The 18,712-nt window shown below is 41.3% G+C and overlaps 2 protein-coding genes and 1 non-coding gene across 3 annotated transcripts in view; 2 read left to right on the top strand and 1 right to left on the bottom strand.

Annotated features, from left to right (window-relative positions):
• The window catches only part of LOC145403013 (uncharacterized), a 763,478-nt gene that overhangs the window by 338,877 nt on the left and 405,889 nt on the right, over nucleotides 1-18,712 (bottom strand). The window lies entirely within an intron of this gene.
• The window catches only part of LOC145403065 (beta-galactosidase-like), a 238,283-nt gene that overhangs the window by 49,599 nt on the left and 169,972 nt on the right, over nucleotides 1-18,712 (top strand). Inside the window, exons 4-5 of the mRNA XM_080274904.1 lie at nucleotides 17,181-17,275; nucleotides 18,093-18,270. Coding sequence (XP_080131030.1) covers nucleotides 17,181-17,275; nucleotides 18,093-18,270 — 273 coding nt within the window. The remainder of the gene's footprint in view (nucleotides 1-17,180; nucleotides 17,276-18,092; nucleotides 18,271-18,712) is intronic.
• On the top strand, nucleotides 915-1,033 carry LOC145403489 (5S ribosomal RNA). Its single transcript, XR_013898009.1, has one exon. It is a non-coding gene; the product is annotated as a 5S ribosomal RNA (ribosomal RNA).

Below are 18,712 nucleotides of genomic sequence, written 5' to 3'. Positions count from 1 at the left end.
AGCATATTTAGGCATGAATGAAAACTGTTGCGTGAGGCTGGTGAATGAAATAAGGATACTAGCCGCTCCCCAGACTCCTCTGCATCTACCAGGCATGCGCAGATCACAATATTTTAGTTTAAACAGTCTGGGAAGGGCTAATAATGGTGGGGGGTTGGGTTGCACATATTGGTTTTATTATACTGTTGATCTGGCAATATTTGTTACTATTTTGTAATCAGACAATCCATTTAGCAAAAGAATATTGTTTGCAATATTTTTTTACTGCTCTGGAGGATACATAGCTCTCACCTCCCTCCTCCCTTTCAAATCTCCCTTCCTCCACCCCCTTACCTCCCACCGATTCCCCACCTCTCTACCTCACACCCTTCCACCTTCCACTCTCCCTCCAATCCCCCACCCCCTACTTCCTCCGCCCTCCTACCTCCCACCGATCCTCCACCCCTCTCCCTCCCACTCTCTACCCTCCACTCTCCCTCCAATCCCCTACCCCCTGTCTCCCGCCTACACACTTAGCTGGCGCATCACGGGCAAGCAAGAGATCTCTGCGTTGTATGTCTCAGTATTTATTCATTTCCTGGGTGTTAGAGTGTCTGATTGAGGGAAAATAATTACAGATTTATGATTTTAGGTTTCTAAGGTTGTTTCTGTAGCCTTTTATACACATACCATGCATTTATTTGTTACCAGACGGACACACATGTGCAGCGAGTGTTGCCTTTTTCATTGACAAATGATTGTTAGTGTCTCCATACTTTTTTCTGATTTATATTTCATAAGATTCTCACATTTCCTGGTTATACTTATAACACCATCAATTTTGAGAAATAATTAATATTTTATCACTGTCTCTACTGCTGCCTGTAAGTACACAGGATGATAGAGTTAGCAACAGTAAAATAAACATATGTACATACAACGGCCATACCACGTTGAGTACACCGCTTCCCCTCCGATCAGCGAAGTTAAGCAACGTTGGGTCTGGTTAGTACTTGGATGGGTGACCGCCTGGGAACACCAGATGCTGTTGGCATCCCTACGTGAGTGGGGTTGGTGGAGGATTAGTGCCCCTCCCTGTAAAACAATTAACTCTAAGCCCTTGGCCACCCCGATTGGGATACATGGCGTCTGGCAATGAATGAATGAATGAAACATACAAAAGGCAAGCTCGTAGGCTTACCCCCATGTCGTCACCCCCACAGCCTTTGACAGTACTAAGCAAAATAAGAGCAAAGTAAAATAATCGGTAGTAACTAGTAAGTGATAGTTATAAATGGATCTTGTAACTGTTAAGTTTGTTTTTTGTAAAGAAAACATCTCAAGAATCATTCACAAATCACGTGAGATGCAATGTACATATATTAGTGCACTGTTTTTTATGGAAAAACATGGAAACAAAGAATGCAATCATGTTGCTTATGCACAAAGAAATCACCTACCCACCGAGACGGCAGTACTCATACGCTACCAAACACCACTTGCTATGCAACTTCCTATCATTTTTGCAGCACTTGTATAGTGAGTAGAGCTCTAATGTTTTATAGGCAGATGTGTATTACTTCCTTGTGCATGAATATGATATTTTTTTCTTTATTTGCAAACCCTGACTTTTTTCAAAAAAATGTGTCTCTCAAATGTGACCTTGGGACCTATTTGAGACCTGAAAGGGTTAATAAGATAGTTAGAGAGACATAAAATCTCTTGACTAACATACGAGTGGCATTCCATTACATGGATGAGGAAATGATGAAAAAATTGATAGTGGCCATGATCCGCCCCAGGTTGGAATATGCTGCAGCAGTGTGGTCCCTACACAAGAAGAAAGATATAAATATGATTGAGAGAATACAGAGAACAGCAACCAAGATGGTCCCCAGCCTGGCAGATCTGTCTTATGGAGAGAGGCTGGAAAAGCTGGACCTGCCTTCCCAAGAAGAAAGGAGAGAGAGGGGCGACATGATTATAGTGCTCAGGGCCATGATTGGACTAGATAAAATTGATAAAAATGATCTGTTTGTATGGGATGGGAGAGTAACAAGAGGACATGGAATGAAACTGAAAAAGCCAAGTTGTTTGAAGGATATCAAGAAATATAGCTTTTCATATAGATGCATACACCTGTGGAACAGACTGGACAAAGAGATCGTTCAGTCTAAAAACTTAAATGAGTTCAAAACAAAATTTGACATAATGAGAAAAAGAGACGGGACCCCACGAGTGTAGCTTATTTCCTGTATATCACAACTAGGTAAATACACACACACACACACACACACACACACACACACACACACACACACACACACACACACACACACACACACACAAATCCCGCTGCACATCATGGGTAGAACTCGGTGTGATGCAAGAAAAAACTGATAGCCACATTCTCAGCAGATCCGAAATGTGTCAGGAAATGCGAAATTGAACAAAGAATGTGGAACTGAATGCTAACTTATGAGAACACATTGAGAAAGAGTAATTTTTTTTCTGATTAGGAAATATTTTTGTTCCATTTTGTCCCCTAAAATTGCAAAACCCATCTGAGAGAGAGGTAAAGTTGGTGAGACCCAAGAAAGGACTGATAGTCATATCCTGAGTTTATTCAAAATATGTTGGGAGCGCAAAATCAAACAAAGACTGCGGTACTGGATGCTAACTTATGAGGAGTTTTGGACTATTAGGTCATATTATTTTCAGTCATGATCCTGCTAGGCCGTTGGAGCTTTAGGTCATTTGGAGTTTAGGCCATAAGTTGTTTAGGCCCCAGGAACCTCTAGGCCAGTGTCTCCCAACCTGGGGGGCGTGCCTTCCTGAGGGGGCGTTTGAGATTGTTAAGCGGGCATTGGGGTAGTCAAAGTTCAGCATAGGGCTAATCCATTCAAATGTATACAGGGTATTCCCAAAGTTATGTATGAATAAGAAACTTAAGTAGGAAAAATCACAACCGTCATTTCGAGCAACCACATGCAGTGCCATCTGGCACCAGCATCCATATGGAACATATAAAAACATGGTTGTTGAGGTGTCAGAGGGGTGGGGGGGCATCATGAATACAGTCGTGACCAAAGGGGGGCGCAGTGCTAAAAAGGTTGGGAACCCCTTCTTTAGGCCATGAGATGCTTAGGCCGAAGGGTGATAAAATTACAAGCAAACCCCAGCTAAACAATGCAGTTGGTTAAGTAAAAACCCATCACTAGACGGGGTATCGTAAATAGGGGCTGATTTAACCTGTACAGTATAGGGATGCATTTTTGAGCCATAGGTTTCCCCTCCAACCAAGTCTTAAACCCACCCAGATGAGTCCAGAAACAAGTTTATAGGCAATGTAAATGGCCTAACAGCTGTAAAAGAAGCTACCTTAAGCATAAAACCAGTACCTGTCTTGCTTGTACCTAGTCAAGGTCGCTGGAGGATGCAATCTCCGTTTAACTCGTATTCAAACCCAGTAGAGGAAAAGAAGAAGCATTGTATACAATCCCACCATCATATGGACCTGGGACAATTAAATAAACATCTGTTATGTATAATAATACTGTATGAATGACACAGAATTGTCCAAGGTGTGAATTTTTTTGATCGAGAATTGTTGATGTTTTGACGAGTAATGCGATCGATGATGCGATTGAGATAGCCTTTTCAATGGCTCCTCTTTATGTTGTTTTAGTTACTGTTCTGGCTGTTGAGCTCCTTTATTTTCTTCTCTCCTATTTTCCAACATTTATTTAGAAATTCCTTTGTACAGTATTTTCAAACCATTTTCCCTTGAAGAGCCCAGATGGAAACACATGATTTATCAATGTCACAGTTTTCATCAGTACAAGAAATATTTACTCCTCAAGGCTTTCATAATTATTAATATTTGTTTAAAATTATTATTATGTATTCCATGAAAGGTTAGATGTTCAGTGGTCAAAGACGAAATATTCTATCTATCTGTAGCCCAACGCCCTAATTCCACAAAGAGTGGCCACAGACAAAACTCCTCAATGCCTCCAAGTTGCTCTGTCACCCAACTCACTCCCCCCTCCCTCATATACCTCTCAGCTCCATCCCTCCACCTCATCCACGATCTCCCCCTCCCTCTCCCTCCCTCCACTTCGCCTACATACACCCTTTTAGTCAGTCTTTCACTCTCCATTCTCTCAACATGCTTTCACTCTCCATTCTCTCCACATGTCCAAACCTTTGGAGCCGTTGCCATCATTGGATTTCGGCTGGTGGTCTCGTCTCTGCATGATTTCGGCTTTAAACAATGTACAATTTTCACATGAAAAACTTTTGCTGATTTTCATCAGCATTTTTGAGATGAAGCATTGTTCTTTTAGAAAAGTAAATTATATGGGTTTCAAAAGCAAAGGTGCAGCTAGACTTGTATATATGTTATGAACGCTGTCATCCCCAGTGTGCTTTTATGGCGTCTGGTAACTGTTTTACAGCATTTATTGCACCAAAGCATATCTAGAAAATCAGTATAACTACTGAAGAAAAACATCATGAAGAGCATATGTACGGTGTATCAATAACTATCACAGAAGAGATTTTAGAAACTATGTGACTACTGGTCTCCATAGGGGTTAGCCCAACTTCCATATTGAAATAGCTGGCAGTCATTCACAACTCTTGAGTTGCTGGGTGCAGGGAATTGCCAACATATTGTACCAGTTTATGGTCATTTTTTTTTTTTCTAAGATGGCTTTGAACTTAGGAAGTGTTGGGTTTATTAATATCAGTGATGGAACTGTAGTTTGGTGTTGGAGTTCTAGCAGCAAGTGAAGTGCAGTGAAATGAAATAACTACCAGAATAGGTGAATGGGAAACTATTTTTTTTTTCTTATTTTTGGTGGAGAATGGCAAATAATATGCAGTAAAGTGAAGTAGTGCCCAGTTGAGGTAGTAAACTTGTTTTTAGACATTGTTGGGTGGGTGACCCTTTTCCAAAAACTTATCCCCATTGAATTTGTCATAGTTGACGATATGCGATACATTGTTACACGATGGATTTTTTCAAACACATCATTGTAAAATGAGGGTGTGCTGTATTTTGCATTAGGCAATACAGAAAACTCAATTATCTGGCATAATTCAGTCACCCTCATGCCGGATGTTGCAGAACGCCAGATATTGCATAGGTACCCCCAGTTGGCTATCCATTCAGCATCGAGCCAGACAATGTGTCACTGTCTGCCTCAGCCCTCTATCCTAAAAACTTTCGTACAATTTTACCTCGTGAGTAAAGGATTAGAATCAACCATAAACAACAATACAGTATTGATACAGTACATATACAGTGCACCCACATACAGTGAGAATTCACACTGTGCAAATCACCTACAGTGTGAGGTCAACCCAGAAAACGCTTATTTTTATTAAATGTGAAATCTGCGAATCAGACTTCCCAACATGCGAATCGGCTGTGTGATTCCAAGGCAAAAATGGACTTACCTCCATTACTGTGAGGGTTGGGCTGGACAATGCGAGTCAGTCACATGAAGGCAGGTGACTGGCAGCGAACCAGATTCAAAATGGTGGGCAACTGGCAAGTTATCTGCATGCCATCTACCGACTTGCCTGGATAAACAGACACTTCTCCTTCATATTGCCGCAAGAACACATGTTGTACCTTGCATCTTGTGGTCTGTTTTAGCATCATAGCAGTACCCACCTGTTGATCATGGTCTCAGCTGTCGACTTCGAAGGCTTTATTGTACCTCCAGGAGGCCTCAGCAGTGACAGCGAAAGTGACAATGGGGCTCCCTGTCCCACGGGGCAAGAGTAGACGCCCCGAGCCTCAGATACCCACCCCCCTTCCTTGTTAACAAGCCTAGAAGTCACTCCATATGATGCAGATGTGGTACATGGTGTTCTGTTTGTTGTTTTATTTGTTGATCCAACTAGAAGTGCTGTTAAACAAAGTATTAGCAGGGTAGAGTAGGCTAGAAGGGGACTCAGAGACCAAGCCCTGGGTGGACTGTCCAGCTTATACCATTTTTCCCCCTAAGTTCTTTGGTTCACACAAAGTGAAATCATAGAATGCGTCCATAAACTCACATTGTGTGAGGGTGCACTGCAGTACAGTAATACAATACAGAATATAATCATAACCATATTGTACTCGTCTGGTGTTGGCATTGATGGAGGGTAGATACACAGATACATCCTCATTGTACAGTAGTCAGAGCACTAGGGCACAGAGCTCTGAAGGGCCCCAAGGTTAGTCACAGCAACAAGCAAGTAATGAGAAGTCACAGACTAAGTCACAGCACTGGGGTTTAGCCACTGCGAGGTCATGAGCAGAGTACACAGATACGTCCTCACTGTACAGCATCCACGGGAGAGACTGAGAGGGTGACGGTAGGCTTGGTGTGCTGTGTGGGCCACATCTGCAACGCACTGTGATTGGCTGGCGTGTTGCAGGGTGTGCCTGGACGCTGATTGTAGAGCACACAGATACGTCCTCACTGTACAGCATCCACGGGAGACTGAGAGGGCGATGGTAGGCTTGGTGTGCTGGGTGGGCCACTCCTGCAATGCATTGTGATTGGCTGGTGTGTTGCAGGGTCTGCCTGGACGCTGATTGCTTCCGCTTTCTCAGCCAGATATTGCATTGGACTGGATTTTGCGATGGATAATGAGAGTTTGCTGTACCAGACTTTATTTAATTGGCATTGAGTCATTGGGACCAAAATGTTAAAGTTGCAGATAAATTAGCTCATACAGTTCTTGCACTTCATGATGTGATGTGATGTGAGTGATTTATTGTATTGCTGCTTTATGGTCAGATTTTATTCTGCATCAGATATCCCTTCATCCATGAGCCAGAAGCATGTGTTTCACTGAACCTTCTCATGGTGAGGATGAGTATTCTACGCCTGTTAACAGCAGATGATCTTATGTTGACAATCAGTCGTAGGAGCATGAGCATTAAGATTATTCCACATTTCCCTTCATGGCCTGGTACATTTACAGTTAGTCCTTGTTTCAAGTAGTTTTGTTATTAAGCTGCAGCTCCTGTGTAACACCAAATCTTCCCATGAAGTTGTTTGTGGTTTATTAATAAAGATGTTTTTCTGGTTATTCCCCCTTCCCTGGTAGTTATGAACCAGAAGCATGTCATGTTTAAGAGTTGTAGTTGCTCCTTAACCCCTGAAAGTGGCATTTTTTGAAGCTTTGTACCACCTCAGCTGCAATTTGAGGTAAATTTCTCAATTTTACCTAGGTAAAAATTTTTTCTCAGATTTCAAGAGTTGGAATTTATGCACCTGAAAATACCAGTCTCAGTCCCCTAAGCCTAAAGGTTACTACAAAACCAATTGTCAAAGATTATGAAAATCCCCCCTCACAGATTGAGAGAAAACAGGGAAACATCAGCAGAAACCAAATTTTCACCAGAGAACCTTAGCAAAATCAATGAAATCATTGTAAAATATGTTTCTATTGATGAAATCAGGTGCAGGAGTCAGCATGAGTTAAAAATAAAATCTATCTATCTATCTATTTATCTATTGCCAAACGCCTCAATCCCGTTTGGGGTGGCCACAAACAAATCGCCTCCACGTCGTCCTGTCCCCCGCCATTTCACTGCCTTGCTCCCAACTCACACCCCCCTCTTTCATATACCTCTCCACCCCATCGCTCCATCTCATCCTCGGCCTCCCCCTCCCTCTTCCCCCTTCCACCTCACTCACATATACTCTCTTCATCAGTCTTTCACCCTCAATCCTCTCCACATGGCCAAACCACCTCAGTGTGTTCCTCATAACACTTCCTATCACATCCACATCCACACCACAACGCTCCTTTATATCCTCATTCGTTAGCCTGTCTCTCCATGTGACTCCACAGGCTTCTCTTAAATAACTGATTTCCGCTGCTCTCACTCTTGACTTGTGTCTTTCCAGCAACGTCCAAGCTTCACTTCCATACGTTAGAGTTGGTATCACAATACTGTCATGTAGTAACTTTTTCACTTCCATGCTCACTTCCCTGTTTCTTATCACTGCTTTCAAGGAACCAGCAACCTTTCTTCCCTGCTGTACCCTTTCAATCACTTAACTCTCCAAACCTCCATCCTTACTCATCACACTACCCAAGTACTTAAACGTACTTTCATTTTCCAAGTCCTCACCATCCAACCTCGCTGTACATTCACTGACTTCACCTCTCTCAAAGACCATCACTCTACTCTTCCCTACATTCACCTTTAGATTCCGTTTCTTACACACTCTCCCAAACTCATCCACCAAGCCTTGCAGCTCCCCTTCGTCTTCACTCAACAACACAGTATCATCTGCAAACAACAGTACAGGGAGTTTCCAAACACTATCCTCTCTCACCAGGGCCACTCCAACATCCACTACCCTACCTTGTACCTCTTTTATTACCCCATCCATGTGCAGATTGAACAACCATAGAGACATGACACATCCCTGTTTCAACCCAACCTTCAAAGAGAAAAATTCACTTTTTTCACCATCCACACGCACTGCAGCCTTAGCACCATCATACATACTCTTCACAGCATTCAACAACTTCACATCTACTCCATATATTCTTAATACTTTCCACAATCCTTGTCTATCCACCCTGTCATATGCTTTCTCCAAATCCATGAAAGCCACATACAACTTCTTTCCCTTCTCTAGAAACTTTTCCACTAAAGATCTAAAAATGAATATCTGATCTACACAACCTCTTCCCTTCCTAAAGCCTCCCTGTTCTTCTCCAACTGATTCCACTGTTCTTTCTCTAGCTCTGTCAATAAGTATCCTACCATACACTGTTCCTATTATACTAAGAAGACAAATGCCCCAATGATTACCACACACTTCTTTTTCCCCTTTTCCTTTGTACAAGGGAATAATTATACCTGACTTCCAATCCTCCAGGACTCTACCATCCTTCCAGGCCAATCTACACATCTTCCACATCCATTCTACTACTATCTCTCCCCCATGCTTCAGCATTTCACCACACACTCCATCAGTTCCTGGGGCCTTCCCCAATTTAACTTTCTTCATTGCTTCCACAACTTTTATCCTACTGATTTCTTCCTGTCTTCTCACCTCCCTCCTTCTCCCAGCCATTCCTCAGCCACTTATACTCGCATTACTTCCATCCTGTATGTTCAACAATTCCTTAAAGTGTTCTCTCCATCTGCTCACTTTTTGACCCTTCTCCGCTAGTAATCTACTATTTTTATCTTTCACTTCCCTGCTAATCTCACTTCCACCTTGTCTTACTCTCTTCACCTCTTTCCAAAACATTTTCTTACAGTCCCTCCACTTTATACTCAAATTCCTTCCAATAAAATCCAAACTAAAAAAATTCAGCAGTAAACTAATTTTCGGAAGAGAACCTTACCAAAATCAATTAAATCAATGTAAAATATGTTTCCACTGATGAAGCTAGGTGCAGGGGTCAGCATGAGTATATGAGTTAAAAAAAAAACATGGTGAGAGTAGACAGATATAGGCAAGGAAATTACCGTGTCATATTTGGACAAAAGATAGGGAGGGAAGGAGGTGGAGATGGGGTGGGGGGTCTCTGGTGGGGTTGAGGGGGGGGATGAGACACCCCCAGTGCTGGGGAGGTGGGGTGGGGGTATTATGGTGGGAGAATAACGCACAAAGCGATCATAGCAGGGAAATTGCTGTGTTATTTGATATAAAAGGGGGTGGAGGAGGGTCATGGGGGGGATGAGTGGGCATGAAACACCCTCCACATGATGCAGATGTGGTATTGGTGAGAAATTTGGGTGGGAGGGGACAGAGAGGGCTGTATCCAATCAGCCAGAGGTAGGTGGAGAAGTGGCTGGGGGGGCGGTCCCCTGGTGAGGGGGTGGGATCTTCATTCCCACCATCACATCCCTTAGTTCTTATTCATTTGGAACCATTTACATCATAGAAGGGGCTGGCTTAGTGCTCAGCAGTTTTTGACAGACCTACGATCGTCAGTCATAGGACCCTACGTGACAAACTTGCAAACTGATGATCGTCAGTCATAGTACTTTAGGAGTTAAAGTAGCATTGTGTCTACATACTTCCTAAATATTAACCCTTTGAATCATAGAACATACTATAATGTTTGTCTTTGCAGCCTTTTTTTTTTTTTTTTTTTTTTTGCCGATGACCTTATAATTGGTGGAACTATCTTTGAGCATAGAAAAATACATAAGACTACTTGGATTTCAACATGTGGTAAATATTGTAACCAGATTGACCACATTGCAATTAGCAGAAGGCATAGAAGTTATTTGCAAGATGTTTGCGTAAGGAGGGGGGCAGATATAGGTAGTGATCATCAACTTATTGTGTCAAAGATTAAAATAAAACTTAAGAGAAACGTTAATGGTAATTGTACAGGAGGTAATAATTATGATTTTGATGAGCTGAGAAGTGATGAGAGCACGAGGGAAAAGTTTCGGTGCGAATGTAGAAACAAGTTTCTAGTCCTGCAGACTTTGATGGAATCTGAAGACAATGATATTAATCAAATGTGGAGAGAGGTAAAAGAGGTTTTGCATGAGAGTGCTAAGGTTACTATTAAGAAAAAGGGAAAAGCGAGAAGGAAAAAGTGGATGTCAGATGAAACATGGAATGTAATTCAGAAAAGGAAAGAGGCTAAGTTAAGAAGTGAAGAACAACATGTTGATGGCCAGGTAGTTGAAGTACTTAGAGCAAAGTATTGGAGTTTACATTCTGAAGTAAAAAGACTCGTTAGACGTGATAAGACGAGACTATATGATGAAAAGGCGACAGAGACAGAAATTAAATTAAGTAAAAATGACGGTCAGAGCACAAGAGCAGCGTATCAGGCCATAAAGGAGTTAACTGGGACTGAAAAGAGAAGGAAGGAAATACTTGTACGAGATAGAAATGGTAATTTGATGACTAAAGATTTGGATATAAAAGGAAGATGGAAAGAGCACTTTGAATCTGTTCTAAATAGACCAATCCCAGCTGAAGAGGACATTTTGCCAGCCGAGAGAGATTTGCAGATAGAAACAGGGGATATAACTTTGGAAGAGGTAGCAAAATCTATAAAGGAGTTAAAGAATTTTAAGGCTCCAGGTGAGGATGGAATATTCCCTGAAATGCTTAAGGTGGAAAATGACGAGTTGATGAATGCGCTTTTGAAACTTTTTAATGTGGCTTGGGATAATGGTGGAATTCCAGAAGAGTGGAAAAATGGAGTGATTATAAAAATACCAAAAAAGGGAGATTTAAGTGTGTGTGGCAATTGGAGGGGGATAACTTTGACACCTGTAGTTGCAAAAGTCTTTTCCAAAATCTTGTTGAACAGAATAGAGCCAGTAATTGATAAAATTTTAAGAGAAGAACAAGCGGGATTTAGAAAGGGTCGAGGTTGTAATGATCAGATTTTTATTGTAAGGCATCTAATGCAACAAGCTAATGAGATGAAAATGCCACTTAACGTGTTTTGTGGATTTTGAAAAGGCGTTTGATAGTGTTTCACGTGGAGCTATGTTGAAAATTATGAGATTCTATGGTATACCAGAAAAGTTTGTAAATATTATTAGAAGCCTGCATGAAGGTACTTTTTGTAAGGTAATGGTGGGTGGTTCTTTGAGTGATCCATTTCAAGTTAGGTCAGGAGTGATTCAAGGAGGAGTTCTTTCGCCATTGTTGTTTGTTTGGTTATGGATTATGTTATGAAAAAGGTTGTAAGGAGAACAGGTGCAGGAATTAACTGGAAAGAAAATAAGAAGCTGATGGATTTGGACTATGCTGATGATATTGTACTGATTTGCGGAAGTATTTACGAGATGCAGAGGGTGCTCGATTGTCTGGTGGAGGAAGGAGAAAAAGTGGGATTGGTAATAAATTGTGGAAAGACTGAAATTATTAATATGAACGTGGAGAACCCAATCGATTGTGTAATTGGGAATAATGTGGTGAAGAATGTAGAAAACTTTAAATATCTGGGAACGATTGTATCATCTAATGGATCATTAAACAATGAAATTGAGGAGAGGATTAGACAGGCTTGGCGAGCTGTTGGAATGTTGAAATCTGTTTGGAATAATAATATGCTTTCGGTACATACTAAAGTGAAAATTTACAAGTCCATGGTTAGACCCATTTTAATTTACGGTCATGAGTCATGGTACAGTACAATTGCAACAGATCAGAAAGTTTTAGGATTTGAGAATAAAATATTGAGAAGGATTCTTGGGGTAAAGTGGCAAGACAGAGTTACAAGTGAAAGAGTAAGGGATATTACGAGAGTGGAACCAGTTAATGAATATGTGAGACTGTCTCGCTGGAAGTGGCTGGGGCACATATACAGAAAAGAAGGTTGTTTAATACAGGATGTGCCAGAGTGGATTGCTAGAGGAAGAAGAGGTAGAGGTAGGCCGAGGGAAACCTGGTTGAGGACAATGAAAAAAGAAGCAGGAGAGGAGTGTTGGTGGGACCTGAAGGAGATGGCAAGAGACAAATATTGGTGGAGAGAGTTCATTGAGACCCTATGCATCCCGTGGGGTGCCACAGGAAATGATTGATTTTTTTAAGCCAAGGAGAGCCCCATATTAATAAAAAGGTTGACTTAGGCTAAATCTAACTCCTCCAGTTCAATAGGTCTTTCCCAGTCTGAATAAATGTCAAGAAATAAGAAGACTATGAAGAAAAATATGTCCTTAGGCTGAAGGGGGTTAAAGGAGGGCTGACTGTATTATGTATAATATAAAGTTTTATTTCATACTTCCTTTTTCAGTATTATTTACTGGATGAATTGTATTGTATAGTTTTAAATTTTCCATGTACAGATATTCCAACTGAATGTATACTGGCATGTATACTCCCAAGTGTCAGAGGTGCTGTGGCACATCCTAACCCATAGAATCTTTGTAACATAATTTTTATTTTATAGTTGGTGTTAACAGATGATTTTATTCAGTTTATGGTAGGTTCTTTTAACTAAAGAGTTAGCTGTAGCCTTAATAGACCCATTCATTACATGAGGTATTTCAAAAGTCAAATAAAATCTGGTAGCAGCAGGAAGTTACTAAAAAGAATCTCCCCAGTATTCAAGGGTTGAAGGCAATATCACATGAGAGATTTTCTGGCAGCATTTTTCTGGGCACATCAGCCTAGTTGATGACCTTTTGGGGGGTTGCAGATCACTTTCCAGGCAACCGGCTGTAAAGGCACATATGGCAGTATTTCTTTAATCCAGTTACCCTGGAGATGCCATTTTTATTTTATGGTTGCCATCAGTTAATAATATTACTTGGGTAAGGGTGGATGTTTGAAGTGGGCTGGTTAATCTATCTATTGCTAGATGCCTTAATCCCTTATATGGGGTGGCCACAAGCAAATCGCCTCCATGTCACCCTGTCCCACGCCATTTCACTGACCGGCTCCCAGTTCACACACCCCTCTCTCGTATACCTCTCCACTCCATCCCTCCATCTCATCCTTGGCCTTCCCCTCCCTCTCTCCCCCTCCACCTCACTCACATACACTCTCCTTATCAGTCTTTCACTCCCCATCCTTTCCACATGGCCAAACAACCTCAGTATGTTTCTCCTAACGCTTCCCGTCACATCCACATCCACACCACAATGTTCCTTCACATCTTCATTTGTCACTCTGTCTCTCCATGTGACTTCACAGGCTCCTCTCAGATAACCCATTTCCACTGCTCTCACTCTTGACTTGTGTCCCTCCAGCAATGTCCAAGCTTCACTTCCATACGTTAGAGTTGGTATCACAATACCGTCATGTAATAACTTTTTCACTTCCATTCTCACTTCCCTAGTTCTTATCACTGCCTTCAAGGAACAAACAACCGTTCTACCTTGTTGTACCCTTTCAAGCACTTCATCCTCCAAACTTCCATCCTTACTCATCACACTACCCAAGTACTTAAACGTACTCACATTTTCCATTTCCTCATCATCCAAACTCACTGTACATTCACTGACTTCACCTCTCTCAAAGACCATAACTTTACTCTTCCCTACATTCACCTTTAGATTCCATTTCTTACACACTCTCCCAAACTCATCCACCAAGCCTTGCAGCTCCCCTTCGTCTTCACTCAACAACACAGTATCATCTGCAAACAACAGTACAGGGAATTTCCAAACACTGCCCTCTTTCATTAGGGTCACTCCAACATCCACTACCCTACCTTGTATCTCTTTAATAACCCCATCCATATACAGATTGAACAACCATAGAGACATGACACATCCCTGCTTCAACCCAACTTTCAAATAGAAAAACTCACTCAGTTCACTATCCACATGCACTGCAGCCTTAGCACCCTCATACATACTCTTCACAGCATTCAACAACTTCACATCTGCTCCATATATTCTTAATACCTTCCACAGTCCTTGTCTATCCACCCTGTCATATGCTCTCTCCAAATCCATGAAGGCACATACAACTTCTTTCCCTTCACTAGAAACTTTTCCACTAAAGATCTAAGAATGAATATCTGATTTACACAACCTCTTCCCTTCTTAAAGCCTCCCTGTTCTTCCCCAACTAACTCCTCTGTTATTTCCCTAACCCTGTCAGTAAGTATCGTACCATATACTTTTCCTGTTACACTAAGAAGACAGATGCCCGTATGATTACCACATACTTCTTTTTCCCCTTTCCCCTTGTACAAGGAAATAATTATACCTGACTTCCAATCCTCTGGGACTCTGCCTTCCTCCCAGGCCAAGCCAGTTTGCACATCTTCCACGTCCATTCTACTACTATCTCTCCCCCATGCTTCAGCATTTCACCACACACTCCATCAGTTCCTGGGGCTTTCCCCATTTTGACTTTCTTTACTGCTTCCACAACTTCCATCCCTCTGATTTCTTCATGTCTTCTCACCTCCCTCCTCCCAGCCATTCCCCAGCCACTTATACTTGCAGTACTTTCATTCTTTATGTTCAACAATTCATTAAAGTGTTCTCTCCATCAGCTCACTTTTTCTCCCTCCTGAATTTGTATTTTTCACTCCCCTACTCACTTTATTGTCACCCTGTCTGACTCTGTTTACCTCTTTCCAGAACATTTTCTTACATTCCCTCCGCTTGACACTCAAACTCCTTCCAAATTCCACATCCACTCTCTTCTTAATCTCTCTTACTAATCTTTTCACCTCTATTCCTTTCTGTATATAACTCTCTCTTCCGTCTGTCAACTTCTGCCACGCCCCTATTTCTCGTCCAGTCACTATATGCTTTTTTCTTTTGTGTCACAGCCTGTCTTACCTTTTCATTCCACCATGCTGTTCTTTGCAGCACCCCACGCACCACCCCACAAGCTGCACATATTTCTTCTGTGAATATCTTGCACACACCTTCCACGTCCCCCATCTGCTCCAATTCATATTTACCCAATCTTTCCTCCACTTCTCTCTCATATTCTGCCTCTTTCTTATCCTCTTGTAACCTTTCCACTCTCCTTGTATATACTCCTTCCTCCTGTCCTTCCCTTCTTCTGTTTCTCCATTTTACTTGGACCTTGATTCTGACCACCACCAAAAAAGTCCACTCCCCCAACCTCTATATGCTTTTGCATCCATTACACGTCTTTACATCCTTGCATCCACACACACATAATCAGCCATTGCCTTCCTTTCATTCGGTTCACCATCCATCCATCTCATCACTTGCCATGTATACATGTGGATCATTTTGTGCCTGAAGAGGGTATTGGTTACCACCAACCCCTGCCTGGCACAAAAGTCCACTAAAGCACTGCCAATCTCATCTATCCCAGCAGGCACACCGCACTGACCAACTACTTCATCCACCATTACATTCCTTACTTTACAATTCATATTGCCAGTCAAAAACACACTCTCATTCCTTTGAAACGTTTCCATGCACACTTCCACATTTGTCCAGAATTCTTCTCTCACTCTGCTTGCACAGTCTTGCGATGGCGCATACACACACACAATCGGCTGGTTAATAATATGCCTTAATAAACCTCTTCATTACGAGATGCCATTCGTAAGTTGAAAATAATTATCTGATAGCAAGAATGAGCAATGCAGGGATATCTCCTGGATTCGTATTGTTAAAAGTTACCAGGAGAATACCAACAATATAAAATTGCCAGAATAATTGCTCATATGACTCCGGCTTTAGTTCCTTCAGTCTGGGTGATGTAATTTTTAGATTATTCTGGCTGCATCCAGATTAGTTACTTAGGCAGGGCCTCATGTACAAAGGGGGTTTATTAACCCCTAACAGGCAAGCAACTTTACATAACATCCCTGAGTGAGGAGGCGTGCGTCGTTACTTAGTGTCTGGCCATTTTCTGTCCTAATTTATTGTTGAAATTGGGTGATATTGCATCCTTGTTACCTACTGTCCTGTCCTCTACCCACCCAAGCCTTGAAGCAAGCAAAATAGAATATACGTACATAAATTGTAGTGTTATAATTATTTAAGTAAAAGAGTTTTATTGTTGTAAGTGTTCAAGTAAAATAGAAAACATATACATAATACGATTTTGAAGACACTGAAGAGTGTAAAGAATGCATAAATGATAAACTTAGTGTTCAGTGGTGAAGAAAAAGAAAATGAGCGAAGAGTCCTCTAGCCTTGCCCCAGGCGCGCCTGGTGATAAGCTGCCTGCCCGTGCTCGTCCCACACTCTTCCCCTCGACCTTCTACAAGCCAGCAGAGACATTACAGTACTACATAACACCTCTTACCGTTGTTTTTCATCCATTTTCATCGATTTATGCATGTTTGGGCTTATTCCTTGATGGTTTTTTTTTCCGAAAATATGCTGTCCTATATGGTCTTATAACTGATAAGTCACACTCATAATGGGTTAAGGCTATCATTATCCAAACCAGTTTGAAAAGTCTCCAATTGAATAAAATCATTAGCAACAGTGCAGTACACTGAACACATATGTTATTTTTTCTACCATCTGACAATTTTATTCTGTCTCAGAAACTTTTACAGTTGGAGAGGTTTGATGCAGCTTGCATTAACAGCTGTACTACTAGATGTCTCTCAAAAACTGAATAAAAATTCTCCAGGGTTAGCAAAAATTAAACAAAAAATATCATGAGACTCAAAGGATGAAAGTAGCAACTGTAGATTTAAAAGCGAGGACTGACTATACCCAGGCTTTAGAGTAGCTGCAGTGCATCCTTACACACTACTTGTTCCTCCTGCAGTGTTCTTGAAGCACGTGGACACATGGCTCTCGGTTTTGCTGCCAAGGATACGACCCCTGCTGTATGAGAATGGTGGTCCTATCATCTCTGTACAGGTGAGAGGAAATATGATGATGTTAATGATGGATGAATGAAAGTAAAGTGGAGGTGATGGAGGATTGAGAAAAAGGCTGCAACAATAATAGATGAATGAAGGAAAGGTGATAATGATGAAGGATTGATAGAAAGTTATGGTGATGGTGACTGAATGAATGCCGTTCTTTTTCCCTGCTGGTTTTATATAATTTTATCCATCTTTGAAAAGACCACAAGGATGGAAGTGGTTAATGTCAGCTGTATGTAACTCTTCCAGGTATAAAAGTTTCTCTTTAGCATAATAGTCATTCATAGGTAGCAAAAATAAAATTGAAAAGTCATCAACACGTGGAAGAGGTTAAAATAAAGTGCTAACGGCCAATCCCATCCTACCCTGTGAGATGCTGGGGACCAAGGCTACTTTAGTTTAGAACATTTAATTTCTTGTGTACAAGGTAATCTTTTATATTTTATTCTTGTTACCAGTAGATAATTTTAATAAACTCAGGAGAGTCATTGAGTAGTAAAGATGTTAGAAACAACGTTCATTAACTCATTTGCTATAAGAGATCTCGTAGCAGAATAAAAAACAAAGTCATAAATACAGATGGTATCAAAACACTGAAAAGAAGAACCCTTTCAGCCGGAGGAAGTCATTTGTCATGTGAGACTTTTATGGGCTGAAATGCCATGTGTCATGTGAGACTTTTCTGTCCTGAGGTTAAATAGAGCCATCAGTAATCGTTTCACTACCAGGAGTCTTTGTGGCTTAATAAAAGCATCCACAATACAGATACCATGTAGCCCACCTCTCAAGTCTGTTTTTGTCATAATCAGGTTGAGAATGAGTATGGTGGTGGGCCATGTGACTTTCAGTACACCGCCCATCTCCGCGACCAGTTCCGGCACTACCTGGGACCTTCAGTCGTGCTTTTCACTGTCGACTCCTCTGGCTCACACAACCTACGCTGCGGCAAGATCCCGGAAGTGTATGCAACAGTTGACTTTGGTTTAGGTAAGGCTATAAAGATAGTATTATATGAGGAGAATGTATTAGAAGGAACTTTTTCAATACATTTATTACAGTACAGTCTTCATACCACATGACATAGGTTATGCAGAACCTTGTGCAAAATCAATTCCACACTTAAACATGACATATATTTACATGTAAAATAGGGAGTTAGGTTCTACAAGCCCCATAATTATAAACATTTAAAGATAGGTTATTACAAATATGTATTAAGATAGGTTATTACAAATATGTATGCCTTAAGACACCTAAGACAGTGTGTTTACATGCGATCTTGCTGACTGGACACATCAGTGCATCCTAACCTACCTTACCTGACTAGTTTTGTCTCCTACTGCTCCCCATAATTTTAACCACCAAGGATTACCACTAAGCCTTGTGAAAGACCCCAATACCAAGCAAGCAAAAAAAACTAACCTAATCA

Source organism: Coenobita brevimanus, chromosome 60, assembly GCF_032717465.1.
Source record: "Coenobita brevimanus isolate Jiangsu-jjx chromosome 60, ASM3271746v2, whole genome shotgun sequence".
Classification (NCBI taxonomy): Eukaryota; Metazoa; Arthropoda; class Malacostraca; order Decapoda; family Coenobitidae; genus Coenobita; species Coenobita brevimanus.
This window is presented reverse-complemented; position numbering and strand designations above follow the sequence as displayed.